Source organism: Manacus vitellinus, unplaced genomic scaffold, assembly GCF_001715985.3.
Source record: "Manacus vitellinus isolate BGI_N305 unplaced genomic scaffold, ASM171598v3 scaffold_35_pilon, whole genome shotgun sequence".
Classification (NCBI taxonomy): domain Eukaryota; kingdom Metazoa; phylum Chordata; class Aves; order Passeriformes; family Pipridae; genus Manacus; species Manacus vitellinus.
The window spans coordinates 4,179,714-4,194,984 of NW_021940498.1; the positions used below are offsets into that span (position 1 = coordinate 4,179,714).

The window sequence follows — 15,271 nt, forward strand, 5'->3', positions numbered from 1 at the left end:
TGTCCCCAGCACTCCACGCCCCCTATGCTCCATGTCCCCTACGCCTGGGGCGAACGCCCCTCAGGCAAGCCCATGATCAGCACACCGTGTGTCCCACCCGCTCCTGGGCGAGCATCCACGGGCCCCCAGGGATGAAGGAGCGGGGCTCGGTTGGGCCCCCGTGTCCATCACGTGGGGCATTGGCTGAGCCAAGGGGCGTCACAGGACTCTGGGACCTGCTGGTTTGCCCCCTGACACTCTGGGGTCAGGGGCAAGGCAGGGTCTGCACAAGAGGAGAGGGAGGTGGGTTAAGCCCCCAGGGGACTGAGCATGCACAGCCCGCTGACCCCCGGGTGTCCCACCTGGGGCAGGACAACAGCTTAGCACAGAGGAACCCCCCAGGACCCAACCCAGGCTTCACGCTGGTGCTTGGCTGTGGGAAGCCTGAGCAAGGGCAGGACCAGGATCCTTTCCCCTGTCCCACAGTAGAGCCCCCTCATCCCTTGAACCAGTCCCTTGGCAGCAGACACAGTTTCAACAACCCACCAGTCCAATTCCCCAGCACCCTCAAGGCCAGGAGCCAGTGCAGGCACAGCCACCTGAGCTGCAGGCCCTGGCACTGCCTGGTAAAAAGTCCCTAATTCCCCAGTGAGTTTCGTTATCCCTGTTCCCAGCAGGGCAGAAAGGTGGCAGGAACAGGAATGTTTATCTTGGGGACCTGCCAAGTGAAATATGTCCCTGTCCTCCTGCCGGGATGAGGTCAGCAGCCACATCCTCCCCACAGCACCCATGGATGTCCAGTGGGCAGTGACGGGCCAGAGGCCACTCTCATGGCAGCACCCAGTGCCTGTGCTCCTCTGCCACCTCCCTGCTCCCACCAACACCAACCAGCTGAGCTCTGGGTGCCACAGGTGCTTGTTTGCCATCCACACGATATCTGTCCCCCTGGGAGAGCCGAAAGGAGGAACCATGGCCTCACCCTGGAGCAGGGAAGACGATCAAGAAAAACCCAGCGCCACGTCTCCATTTCCAGGACTCTTATTTTGGTGTTTGGCACGACACTGCAATGTGGTTTCCCCCGAAAGAAAACCCAAATGACGCAACAGGGCGCTGGGGTTCCCTGGGGAGGGGGGGCACACAGCCCACGTGGTGCCCACAGCCACACCACTGCTGTGGCCACTTCCCAAATCCCCCAAGCCAGGAGCTGCCTCATAGCCCCTCACCAGACCCCAGTCTCCTCAGACGATATGGCTCAAGTATCTGCATGCCAAAAGACCACCATTGGCCCTCGAGGGACTTTGCCCCCACCCAGTGCCAAAAGATGAGCCTGAGGCCCCTCACACCAGCAGGACTGCGGCACGGCTCCCACAGGCATGGCCAGGAGGATGCCATGGTGCAATGCCGGGGCAAGGAAATGCCAGCACCAGCACAACCTTCGCTCCATCCCTTTTATTCCAGTGCCAAGAAGAGCAACACCCAGCGAGGAGGCCCCCACGCCCTGGGGCAGGGGCACCCACTCCTGGGCTGCTCTTGATGTACCGTCACCGTCACCCAAAAGGGCGCAGAGAGAGGAACAGCACCGGTCCCACTCCATGCCCTGGCTGACAACCCCGAACAGCCAGGAGACAACGCTGGCCTTCAGGGAGAAACATAGAAAATTTGGGAGCATATAAAAGGGTTCCCCGAGACAGAGCCCACCATCACCGTGCCAGTGAGCAGTTTGGTTCCTCCCGGCACACCCATGGCACCCAGAAGGGGACCCAGCAGCCTGGGGTTGCCAGGCATCCCTCTGTCCCCTCTTTCAGGGCACTGGGCTCCAGCCTCTCCTCTGCAGCCCCCATATCCCATCCTCGCTGCCAGCAAGGCTGCTCCGGGGTGCCAGCGTCGGAGCCGGCAAAGCCTCGGCCCTTCTCCCCATGGCCTCCCCTGGCAGAGCGGCAGGAGGGAGCTGGAGAACAGCCCCCAGCCCAAAGCTCAGCCCAGCGGGGTGCTGCGAAGGACCCGAGAGGGGCAGGGAAAGGGGACGAGTGTCTCTTTTCAGCTGCAATAGAAAGTTTTAAATACGCTCATTAAAATAATTGCTTTTTAAAAAAATCCTCCCTCAGCTCTGGCAGGAGGGGCCCCAGTGCTGCTGTCCTCAGGGGTGGCCGAGGTCCTGAGAGGTGATGGAGCAAAGCCAGCATCCCCGGTGGCAACTGTCCCCGGCCCTGGGCACACGTCCTCTCGTGGCTCTGCGGCTCCCCACCGCCTGCGCTTACTCCAGCCCCAGGATGTAGTTGATTCCCTGGACCAGTCCGATGATCACCGGTTGCCAGGCCACCAGGTAGCGCAGCCAGTCCAGCAGCTGCCCATACATTACGTGAGGCCTCTCCCAGCTGGGCAGGAAGGAGTTAAAGAGCCATGGGGAGATGGGTGAGAGGAGCACGGCCCACCCAGGAGCCACCCAAAGGTGCCCCAAAGCAGGGACAGAGAACACAGGTGCCCAGGGAGGGACGGACACCGGCACCCAGGGAAGGACAGACATGGGTCCCCACAGAGGGAAAGCTGTGGCCAGGCTTGCCTTGGGTTTTGCAGGGTCTCTGCCACTGTCATGGGCTGCAGTGGCTTACCCAAGGTGAGATGAGCCCCTCACCCCTTATGTGCTCTACCCACTGCTCTCCTTCCCACAGTGCTGGCTCCCAGCAGAAGAAAGGATACGGATTACTGAACATCCTCTTGAGATCCACCTTCTCTTTGCAGTATGGACACGTCTGCTTCTTCCCAACAATGCACCAGCCACGGATGCAGAACTCATGAAACCTGGGGAGTGGTAGGTTAAGGGGAACTAGAGGAAGAGGGGCACACATGACTGAGTGTGGAGGGAACCACCAAGCCTAAGAAAATCCCCCCAGGCCAAGGAAACATCCCACTGCATGAGGACGGTGCATTGCACAACCACAGACCTTTCCTAGAAGGTGCAGCAGCTTCCAGGGACAGCAGAAGGGGCTCAAGGGGCAGCAGGATGGGACCAGGGAGGCAGAACGATGGCCTGACCAATGCATGGGTACCAGGGAGACTGAAACCCTTCACTGATGGTGCCCAACACTGGGAAGTTTCAGACAGTCTGGGAGAGCTCTGTGAACTGTGTGCATTTTGGAAGCCTTCTTCAAAGGCTTCTTGGGGATTGAAGACATATTTATGGAATTTCTCCCAGGATCTGACTTACTGCTATGCTCCGTCACAAGGACGTGCACAGCTGAGCACTGCCCGGGGAAGTTACAGGGAAACACGAGGTGGCTGCAGCCCACTTGCCACACACAAGGGTGTCACTGAGCAAACAAACTTCCCCCAGAAAATCTCTGCTGCTCAAACCAAGGGGGAATGCCAGTGAGTCAGCAGTCACTCCCTTGTCAGCCCTGGAGCCATAGATCCAGGGGTGCCCAGCCAGCCCTCACCCCAGAGGACCACCAGGAGCATAGACCAGCTCCTCTGACAACCACACAACCCTGTGCTGCCATAGTCCCAGACTCTGCACGAGTCAGCCATAAATCTCACAAACAGTTCCTAACAGTTAAATTTAGGCCATGAGTTTTGCCAGCATGACCTTTGCCTAGGCCCAGTTTGGAAACCACCTTGCAGGCAGTAATGCACGCAGTGCCAGACGACATTCCACGTCCAGGTTGAGTCACCACAGAGAAAAAACCCTGACCTGTCTCAGCTGGGGCTGAGCAACAACCAGGACTTCCAGTTTCAAAACCCACTTCACATCAATCAGCTGATGGGAAGGGCTGAGTGACTCCAGGGTCCTGGAAACCCTGGAGGAGTTCTGGGAAAGGAGGAAGCTGCCAGGCTGTGATCAGAGCAGGCAGTGACCAGCAGTGCTGGACCTGGGGGCTGTTTTCAGAGGGAGGCCAGCAGTGTTTCCCCCGATTTTTCCTTATGGAGACTCAGACAGGACCCACTGCACTGGCTCTCTGATGAGGGGCCAGCATGGCACAGAGCAGGGCACGTCCCAACCTCAGACCATCAGAGCTGCCACCGCCAGGCAGATAGGTCACAGTGGATTTGGCAAAGGCAGGTGGAAAGTGAGGCGCAGCTCCATGGCCGAGCAGAGGGAGCTGGGGAGGGAAAGAAAGAGGAAATAACCACTTGTGATGCACATGGAGGTGGCAACCAAGTGATTTCATGGATGCTGAGTCAGTGAGGACACAGTCATGGATCACATGCAAATTCAGCCAGACAGCCCCAAGTCCCAGGACGGGCATTTCTTCACCCACTGTGGGAGCAGCCGTGGGGCAGGAGCTCCCTGCTGCCCACTCCAGCGTGGGGCCAGCGAGGCGAGGGACTGGCACCTGCAGAGAAGGATACACGTGGTTGCAGGAGAGGCGGTAGGTGTTCTCGATGATCCCCTCCTCGTTGACGTCCACAAAGATCTGCTGGCCACAGACGGCGCAGACGCTGTCGGAGAGGTGCTTGGTGGGCATTCCCGAGGCGCTGTAGAACTGAGCGAGGGCAGAGCAGAGGGAGAGCGGTGACAGCGGGAGGGCACGTGTCCCACGCCCGCGGTGGCACGACTAAGCTCTAAGGAGGGCTGGGGGCAGCACCCCGGGAGTCGCCTCGGCCTTTGGGGCTTAAAAACCCTGTTACAGGTCCGGCTGCGGGAAACAACTACAACAGGACAGGGAGCTGCTCAGTGATGCAGTGGCCCATCACATCCCAGCCCCACGCACCCCCTTCCCATGCTGAGGGACTTGCTGTCAACCCCAGCTCCCTAATCCCTTTCCACGGGACTCTCTCCAGGCTCTTGTCTTCAAATTTGTACCTATAACCAGGATTATGCCACCCCAGGAGGAGAATCTTGGCACTTGCCCTGCTAAATTTCACATGGCTGAAGCTTGCCCAGCTCTCTCGTCTGTCCAGCTCTCACTTCTAAGAGGCCACAGCCTCTCCTGGTTTAGTATCATCAGCAAAAACATGCCTCCCTCAGAGTCCTGGCACATTTTTGCTCTGAGCATCTGACAAAGCCCTGGGGATCTGAGAGAGACCTGAGCTGTGCCAAGGTGTTGCAGTGTGGCCCGTGAGAGGCTGGAGCAGAACCTCAAGAAGCAGCAGCAGAAAGCTCAGAAAGGAAGAGTAGGAGGAAAGACAAAGTCCAAGATCCTAAACAGCTGCTGAAAAGAAGAAATATGACCTACTTCACTGGTGTCTTATGTCACATATTCTAAGTGGATTGGGTTATTTTGATATCACACGAGCAGGCTACAGATTTTGGGCCACCAAGCCCTCTGTCCACAGGGACAGCAAAAGTCTCTGAACAACCTGTGCCAGCGCCACACCACGTTCCTGGGGAAGTACTTCTTGTCCTTCTGGGGCTGAGGGGACCCAGCAGAGGCTTCACTCTTCAGGAAGGCTCTCAGAGCAACTCTTGCTACGTTATAGCCAGGGACCCTTCCTTGAGGGGGAAGTTTGATGCACTTTCCCATTGGAGGGAGGCCAGAGCTGCTGCCGGGACCAACATGTTTCAGGCCCCCCGATATGGGGATGACTCTGGCCTGGGGGACAGCCCCTGGTGAACTCACCCCAATGGTCGAGGCCATGTAATCCGCACACATCTCGGCAAAGTCCCGCTCCAGCACTCCGTAGTAAAGACCGTAGAAGAGGAGGGAGATGCCAAAGTCCATTGCATCTTCTGGTTTGATTCTACAACAGAAAAGCCCAACCATCAAGAGTTTTTTTGAGGGCAAAGCCGCTCTTATCATATTCCGAGAACATACGATTCTAGAGAATATTCCAGAGAAGTGGTCAACCTCTCTAAACATGAAGCTGACTTGGACTAGACTCCTCTGCCACCACCTCTGGGCTGGCTGCTTCTTGCAGGTACAGCTTCATCAGTATAGCAAAGAAAATCCCACTGCTGCCCCCGGACTGGACACCACAGAGCTGAGGGAGCTGCTGACAGCTGAGCTGGAAAAAGGGCTCTCCAGCCACCTGGACCAGTTCAGGTACCAGCACCTCACCCATGATCCTCTCAGGAGCAAAGGGACACCCCAGTAGTCTCTTTGGTGCCATTAATCAGTGGCATGTTAGACCCCATTGCCCCAGGAGTGGGAAAGATTCACTCACCTGAATAATAAGTTAAGACCAAAGAGTGTAAACATGACAGCCATGTACCCCACGATCCCAGTTGCATAGCTGATCTTGTATATTAGTAGAAACCATTTATAAACCAGTCTGTAAAGAATTAAAACAAAGAATTTAACAATTTAATTTTTTCCTGAGTGAAACTGTGCCAATCACCCGAAGAGTTTTATTTCTCAAACCCACAGTGTTTTTGCAGACACATCACCTACCCCCTACACATGGGCAAGAGGTTTACATTCCTAATTCAACCTGCCATGGGCTGCTCACAGTCTTGACTTCCAAACTAGAAACCTCAGGATCTCGGAAGGCCATAAGGAAGCATGCTGCACACTGGGAATGCCCTGGGTGAGGCTACCAGCCCACGTGGAATCCACCTTTCCACCACCCACCCAGGTACCAGGTGCATCGGGCTGGCTGCCAGCAGCCACTAAAATCCTTCACACCAGGCTCTCAGGATGCAAAGCATAACACAGTCATCTGTGGCAGGGAAACTGGAAAAATCTCCTTGTAATGGTTACTCTGGGGCTGAGAAGTTTCCTCAGGAACACACGGACGAACCTGGGTGTTGTCTGTACCAGAGGCTTTCGAGTTGCCCTGAAGGTGACAAAAGCTGTGACTGCTGAGAAGAGCACCCAGATCACCAGGAACCGCCACCAGTACAGCTTGATCGTGAAATACAGAGGCACTACCCACATCTGGAAGAGGGTCACCATCTGCAGGAACAGAGGAAAGGCACTCGGAGCTGGTTCTCTGCTCCTCAGACATCAGAAACATCCTGACAGTCATGGCAGCCATTCTCTCGCCTGCATCAAAGGGCCCTGAAAAGCACCAGGAAACTGCGGAGGTTTGGTCTGTGGCACCCAGAAAACAGCTCAGAGCTCGGCTGAGAGCATGAGTCTGATGGGGTGCAACTGAGGGAGCTGGAGATAGAAGGAGGCTCAGAGGGGACCTTCTTGCTCTCTGCAACTCCCTGACAGGAGGGGGGAGCCAGGTGAGGTCAGGCTCTGCTCTCAGGGTACAAGGGACAGGACAAGAGGAAATGACCTCAAGTTGTGTCAGGGAAGGTTTAGGTTGGATATTGGGGAAATTCCTTCCCTGAAAGGGTGATCAAACCCTGGCACAGGCTGCCCAGGGCAGCGGTGGAGTCACCATCTCTGGAGGGATTTAAAAGACATGTGGATGTGGCACCTGGGAACAAGGGTTAGTAGTGGGCTTGGCAGTGCTCGTTGGACTCCATGATCTTGGAGGGCTTTTTCAACCCAAACGGTTCTGTGATTTTGTGAGGGAGTCAGAGGCAGCAGTCAGGTGATTTCTGGTAGCAAAGGATAGAGCTGGAGGGAGAATGCAGAGGAACCATCTCCAGAGTAAGGTACAGGAGATGGTCCACCCAACCAGTTGTTGTAAGGCAGCTTCATAAACCTTTGCCTTCCCAGGGTCCTGACGCTGCAGCACAGACAGGTATTACACAAGGTGAGAAGGTTTTGGCTTGTCTCTGCACTCCAGCCTATTCCTAAATGGATCTACAGCTGTGCAGCTGAGCTCTCGTGGTGCTGCTGGAGGGAAACGGGCAAACAGGTTCGGTTCAAAGTTCACAGAGGATTACAGGTACTCCCAGGAAACATTAATGACGATAATATTATCATTACTGTTATGACAAGGAAGTCAGAGTGAAGTTGGTTCAGTTAAATAACAGACCCAGCCACCCAGCTGGTGGCATTGGCAAGTGGCAGGTCTGCTCGGTAGAGTGCTGCAGGAACCATCAAACCCAGGGTCCTGGCAGCAAGGAGCTCCCATTGCTTCCAAGGAAGCACCCACAAAATGCAGCTTCCCTCTGGACAACACCTGAGATCTGCTTGTCAATCCCAGGTGTCAAGGCACCATGTCACACGGAGTTATTGGTATCGTTTCCAGCAAAACCTGAGGCCTTCAGGTCCACCCATCCTCACCCCTACTTAAAATCCCCCCATGCTGCTGCGAAGTCAAGGGAATCCCAACACCAGACAATAGGAAAACCAGGAACACACTTCTCATTGGCAAAAGGAGGGTGTCAGTCAGCGCTCACATCCAGCCTCGGGCGGAACAGCTGCGGGGGGTCACTTACGTTGTAGGAGCGAGGGTGCCGCTGCTTCCACTGGACCAAGAGGAGCTGTGCCACCACCAGCGTGGCGATGAGGATGAGGACCATCTCGGCATGCATGGCCTCGTGCCCGCGGTGCTTGGCGTGCATCCGTGCGTGCTCCACCCTGCAACAACCAGGAAAAGGCAGCTGAGACTGCACAGTGGGGGACAGACACCTTGGGAGAGCTGGGAAGACCAGGCAGAAAAACAGCCCAAAGAGGAATCGTGGAGTCAGGGGCTGTGAACAATCCACGGGAGAAAGGACGAAAGGTCGCTCTGGGACCAGCTCATTTCTACGCTGTGAAAGTCAAGAACAACACCCAGCCCATCCAGGTGTGAATGAGGTGGAAACTCCCACTGACCTACCTGAACTAAGGAACATGGAGTGTACGGTCCACATAACTCACAATCCCAGAATGGGCGAGGTTAGAAGGGACCACTGGTGGGGTCATCTGTTCCAACCTCCCTGATGAAGCACGGTCCACCTAGAGCACACTGCAGTGTTTGACCCCATGAGTGTGTGTCAATTCTCATTACCAAACTCTCAGCCCAGGTTCAGAGCCACTAACACCATTTTCCCTCTTGCCCAGCAAGGGAAAGGCTGCAAGAGTCAAGGGTGGGGGACAGTTGGCACCTAACAAAACCCCCAAGAACCAGCAAATTGCTTCTCTCCACCATGAGCATGCTGGAACAAGTGATTTCCAGACTGATGCTCGCCAGATACCTGGGGTTCCTTTGCAGCTTGTGCTGTTTGACCAGAAAGCAAGGTGGAATTAAGAGCTGTGACATCCTTATGTCTTGGTCTCCAGGTGATAATATGATTCACATTAGAAGAAAAAAAATCCAAATGCAATAAATATGCCAAATTCTCTGATTTTAAGTCATCCTCTAGAAACTAACACAGAATCAGGGAATGGGTCAGGTTGGAAGGGACTACAGTGGGTCATCTGGTCCAACATCCCTCCTCAAGCAGGGTCATCCCAGAGCACATGGCACAGGATTGTGTCCAGACAGTTCTGGAATATCTCCAGTGAGGGAGACTCCACCCCCTCTCTGGGCAATCCATCCCAGTGCATGATCACCTGCACAGGGAAGTTCTTCCTGTTCAGATGGAACTTCCTGGGCATCAGTTCCTGCCCGTTCCTCTTGTCCCATTGCTGGGACCCCCGAGCAGAGCCTGGTCCATCCTCTGCCCCCTCCCTGCAGACACTGACACACCCTGGGGAGGGCCCCTCTCACTGTCTCCTCTGGAGGCTGAACAGCCCCAGCTCCCTCAGCCTTTCCTGCTCCCAGAGATGCTCCATCCCTTCGGCATCTCTGCAGTCTCTGCTGGACCTGCCCCAGGAGCTCCATGTCCCTCCTGTCCTGAGGAGCCCAGAGCTGGACACAGCACTGCAGATGTGCCTCATCAGGGCTGAGCAGAGGGGTAGGATCACCTCCCTCAACCTGCTGGCAATGCTCTTCCCAATGCCCCCCTGGACACCACTGCCCTTCTTGGCCCCCATGGCACACTGCTGGCTTAGAGGGAGCTTGTTGTCCACCAGGACCCCCACGTCCTTCTCCACAGAGCATCCTTCCACCTTCCAGCAGGTCGACCCCCAGCCTGTGCTGGTGCAATACCGAGAGACCAGTCTCACTGTGATTTTCAATAAACATCTGGCTGAAATTGGTGTAGCTTAAGGAAAAGGAGGATTTTTGAGGCCTCTTACTACAAGGCAGACACTGAGGTGCTGGAGGGTGTCCAGAGAAGGGCAACAGAGCTGGGGAAGGGTCTGGAGCACAAGATTGATGAGGAGAAGCTGAGGGAGCTGGGGGGGCTCAGCCTGGAGAAAAGGAGGCTCAGGGGGAACCTTCTGGCTCTCTGCAACTCCCTGACTGGAGGGTTGATTGAGGTGGGGGGTGGTTTCTTTTTCCAGGTAACAAGTGACAGAACAAGAGAAAACAGCCTCAGATAGTGCCACAGGATGTTTAGGTTCGACATTTGGGAAAATTTCTTCACAGAAAGGATTGTCCAGCCCTGGCACAGCTGCCCAAGGCAGTAAGGGAGTCCCCATCCCTGGAGGGATTTAACAGAGGTGTGGACGTGGTGCCTGGGGACACGGGCAAGTGGTGGCCTTGGCAGTGCTGGGGGAATGCTTGGACTTGATGGTCTCAGAAGGCTTTTCCAACCTAAACTATTCTGTGATTCTAATATTTAGCAAGTAGTTTAAAAGAAAAAAACATGCCTTTTAAGACAGTTCATACTTCCCCTCAGCAAAAACTGCTGACCCTGTCCTCTCCCACTGTGAACACGGGCTGTGCTGCCAGTCGCTCCGGCCCGGAGCAGGAGCTCGCTCGAGCTGCACGCACTGATTCACCTCCCAGCACACTCACCTCCATCTCTCCTCTGGGGACAAGTGCGAGAGGTCAACCTAGGGAGACAAGAAAAACACCCATGAAATCAGCCACTGGAGTCTGGGAGCAGCAGCAGCACCACAGAACGGGTAACTCGTTCCCTTCCCCTTCCTGAGCAGCACGGTGCTGGCTTGTGCCCACACGAGCAGGACTCTGTGTGCCTGTGCTGCCTGTTCACCACAAGAAACACAGCACCCAGCTCCTTTATCTCCTGGTGAGACCCTGAGCCGTGCTGACAGCCATCCCGTGAGACCTCCAGGATTGCTCTCTGAGAACTTGAAGAAGGAATCTCTGGATTCAGATACTTTAAATAACAAACCTGGATGTGCCCATGGTGACAGCACAGCCCAGAGTTGTCCTTCACCCTCCCAGGCTGCACAGGGAAAGCAGTGAGCCCCCCTGCTCCTCTGCCACCTCCACTTCCTTATTTTACTGGAGCTGAGGCTCTGCCCACTATCCCACACCACCACTGCCAGAGAATTGGTTTAAATCCCATGTTCACAACCCTGCCTGGCATCTTGGGGCACGGAATGGTCATCCCAGTGTAGCCAATGCAAATGCAGTCCAAAACCCCACCAGGCTGCAGGACAGGGGACAGTATCTGCACACCAGCAACGAAATAGTGCTAAAAAAAATTTCAAAATCACAGAAAAGGAAAGATTTAGGTCTTGCTTTGCTGAGATGACTGGAAGTTCTTCCCAAACGTTACAGGCAAGAGCAACCCAAGAGTGACAGGAGCTGCTGTTATTAGTGATGATTGACAATGGGCTCATGTAATCCATCTTCTCCAGTGAGATTTTGTGTGAATACTCTCCCTTTGGGACAGGGGAAGAGTGGGGGGAGCTTTGACACTGCATTTCAGCTTTCGCTTGGAGCTTTATATAGAATCATAGAATCACAGAATGGTTTGGGTCAGAAAGACCTTAAAGCTCTCGTTCCTATCACCCTGCCATGGGCAGAGACACCTTCCACTAGAACAGGTTGCTCCAAGCCCCATCCAACCTGGTCTTGAGCACTTCCAGGGACAGGGAGTCCACAGCTTCTCCAGGTAAAATCTTTACCTTCATAAAATCTTCACCTAATTGCTGAGGACCCTCCAGCCCCAGTCGTGTCCCCACACGGTCTCACAGACCGGGCAGCACACGGACCCACAGCACTAGGGAGGGAATCCCGCTGCTCTGGGTCCCGTTGCCTTTTCTTGGTGAGACATAAACTCAGATTAAACCAAGAGCAGCTCGTCTGGGGCTGGGAATGTACACACGGGGTTTAGAAATCCTCAGGGGGCCGGAAACACTCCAGCATTGCCCAGGCATTGGGGGTGGAAACTGGAAACAAGCCATAGCAAGGACTTTGATATCACTCTGTCCTGCACACACAGCAGAGATGTGTACACAGGAACAGGCTCCACCTCACCCCACTGGGTACAGGGCCGTGGGCTTGGCTCCAACCTTTACCCCAGGGCTCTCCCTGGCATGGCACAGCCCTCAGCCTCACCTGCCCGGGGCACCACTGCCAGCACAGAGGTGTGTCACAGCCAGCAGCTCCATCACAGCCGGGCTTGGCTGAGGGCACACGCAGCTGCCCTGCTTCCCCTGCGGTGCCTAATTACACCCCAGGGTGAGGAGGCAGGAAAGACACACAGCAGCAATCCGACTGCCTGATGTGGAACATCTGCTGAGCTTCACCCCAGAGCAACACTTGCAAGAGATTCAGCTCCTGAGGCCCTTGAGGAGTACTTCAGGACCTAGATGCAAAATCTAGAGCCACGAAAATCCGTGTTGGAGCTCGCTGGCTTGTGTCAGACCCTGTGGGGAGGTGGTGACAACCTGACACCGACACCGAGAAGGGTGTTTGTATCGACCAAAGTCCCCGAGTGCCTCTGCTCCTAAAACAGCCAGTCCAGATCCATCAGTTCAGTTGCTGTGACACAATTTGGAGCGAGAACAACTGTTCTGATACAAACAGGAAAAAAAGAGATTTAAAAACTAGTCACTGCACGCAGGAGAAGCTGAGAAACCCCAAGCGCTTGTTGGCTCCAGTGTAGGTCGATCCCCCTGCGAGCTCCGGGAGTCACGCAGGTGCTTCCACTGCCTCCCCCCAGGAGATCCCTGCTCCCCCCAGGCTCTGGCCACATCCTTGCTGAATAAGGATGTTTGACAAGCACCTTCCAACCACACCAATTTTTTTATCCCTATGCAGTGGCTCTGCTCACTCTTCCGTACCACACCATCAGCCACGCCATCCAGAGTCAGTCCTGCCTTGGGAAACACTTCCCAGCCTCTTTGCTTCAGCATCTTCCCCAAATCTCCAAATGCTTCCAGCAGCCCCAAACCCTGTGGAAATCCTGCTGATATTCCACAGAGGTTCCTCCAAGTTGTGCTTCCAAGCCAACCACGGATCCACAGCACCAGACACAATTTTACCTCAGTCACAAGGACTGAGCTTCACCAGATTTCCCAGAGCTCAAAGCTCCTGAAATAACTTTATTAAGGGGGGCCAGGACATGACATAAGGGATGTTGGGAGGCATCTGATGGCTGTCAGACAGGACTTGGCACAGCAGCCCCCCCAAGCCAGATCTTCCAGCTAACCACTCCTTGATCTGCACACTCTCTTAGCACAGAAGTTTTGGGTTAGGGCTAAAAACGAACAGTGATGGTGAAGGAAGCACCTGGACTCTCCAGCAAGCATTCGTTCTATTTTTAGTTTGGGGTTGTCTTATTTTAATACCCAGTTTTTGGGTCTCTTGGGGGGGTTTTGGGTCTCTTCCTCTCTCTGATGACAACATTGAAGAACCTCTGCTTGTAAATCTCTACCAGGGGAGTTAGACAAGAACAACGAGGGTAAAGCAGCTAAAGATCAGTTCTATCAAGTGTTGAGCACCAGCCCACTGCTGCTGCAGCCTCCTCCAGCTGCCACATCAACACAGGACCCAGTGTGCAACCAACTACAGCTCTTTGAAAAGCTTTCTTAAAAAAAATTAGGAATTAAGAATGATTCTTCCGCTCTCTGTCTCTTCTGCAACTCACGATCCACTTAAAATCCCCAACCTCCTCTGGGTGACGACTGGGAGAAACTGGATACCTTGGACTAAAGTCTAATCATCTCCTTGGACGTGCTACGATGGCCTTTGGCAGAACCTCGTGCCACTCCCCATTTCTTTAAGGGCCTGATGTCCCAAAGCCTCCACAAACCTGTGATCCCCACCATTGGGACAGCCAGTGCAATTACCCCCTCAAGGAAAACACAAAGGCTGTTGATAGGGTCAGCACCAAAACCAGAACCACCCGTTCCTCAGAGCCCAGGGGGCTGGGGGGATCTCCAGGCACACACACGCTGCTGTGAGCCGGCTCTAATCTCCTTATGCTCTAAATCTGTGAAGGAGGCAAGGAGAATGCCTTGAGGATGGAGAATAAGCAGCTGCTGATTTCAGTTCAAAGCTCCAGAGCAGCCACCAGCCCTGATCTCACCTTTCCCACAGCCCCAACCTCAGTCTTTGTCTCACAGCACCCGCTAGGAACAACCTGACATGATGGGAAGATAAATCTCAAAGTGCTGCAAGTTCAACCAAGGCAGGTTGGGAAGAGGCACATTCTTTAGTGAAAGTCTGGAGAGATTTTGGAATCTCAATTCTGCTTTCTTCCTGCTCATAAAACAGCACAGGAACAAGGATCAGGGAGGAGGAAGGTCCCAACTAATCAAACACTTGGATAATTGGAAACTAAACATTTGTTGAAGGCCCAAGCTCCCCGCAGGCAGAGCCAGAGCCACAGGAATTAACATTCCAAGGGAATGTTAAACTGCTTTCAGGTCCCCACCATTAGTGATTCATCAGCAACCTGCTCTGCCCAAAGAGCTGCCAGGACCTCTGGACAACACAAGCAGACAGGTTTTGTCCTGACAGACACGGATTGTGTGGAATCACAGGGATAAGCACATGTCCTATATGCACTCCCTCACCCGCTGCCCCCTCCTGACGCCCTCACTGCCAGCCCCAAAAGTAGCTTCCTGACAGAATGAAAAATGGGAATTTCACTTCTGAGCATCAGAGACCTTGGATCTTTCACATTTTTACATACAAAGTCACTAGAAAATATCTTAGAAATATAACCAGTAGCAACTCGACAGTGATTGCTTTGTGGTCCAAATCTCCATCACCTCACTGCACCTGCTCTCTGACAGCAAAACAGGATGTGGGGAGGAGGCACAAGCTCCCACAGTTCAGCCATACACCAGGGAATCTCCACAGCTTGACTCTGCCAGGAATCTTCTCCAACATAACCATCAGCATCTGAGAATTTTTAAGCGAAACCACCTATTCTTGAGGAAAAGCACCAAAAAGTACCTGACTGCACCAGCAGTCACCCACACTAACACAGTGCAGGCAGGATGGAACCACGTTCTCCACACAGAACAGACCCAGATTCTCCTGGTTCTCTACGAGTGGAAAGAAAACTCCTGAGCATAAAGCACAGGGGACGGCGAAGAGCCCCTGCAAAGCCCGGGGCATCAGTGCCGGTGCCCGTGGCACACACACCACCCTGCTCCCAGTTCCAGCTTTCCAAATAGAGTTCTTGTTTCCAGCTTTGTAATTTTTCATCCCCAGGAACGCTTGAAAGTCAGCATGGGAACAACAGCCGAGCCTCTATCCTCGCCCTCCT

At 54.3% G+C, this 15,271-nt stretch overlaps 1 protein-coding gene across 1 annotated transcript; it reads right to left on the reverse strand.

The window, feature by feature from the left end:
- Window positions 1-411: 411 nt before the first annotated feature.
- On the reverse strand, window positions 412-10,621 carry RNF121 (ring finger protein 121). The gene is made up of 8 exons (XM_018077129.3): window positions 10,591-10,621; window positions 8,201-8,342; window positions 6,658-6,812; window positions 6,082-6,189; window positions 5,538-5,658; window positions 4,327-4,460; window positions 2,677-2,778; window positions 412-2,354 (listed from the first exon to the last, which is right to left on the reverse strand). The coding sequence occupies exons 2-8, from the start codon at window positions 8,324-8,326 to the stop codon at window positions 2,234-2,236; spliced, it is 867 nt and encodes a 288-aa protein (XP_017932618.2). The 5' UTR covers window positions 8,327-8,342; window positions 10,591-10,621; the 3' UTR covers window positions 412-2,233.
- Window positions 10,622-15,271: the final 4,650 nt, after the last annotated feature.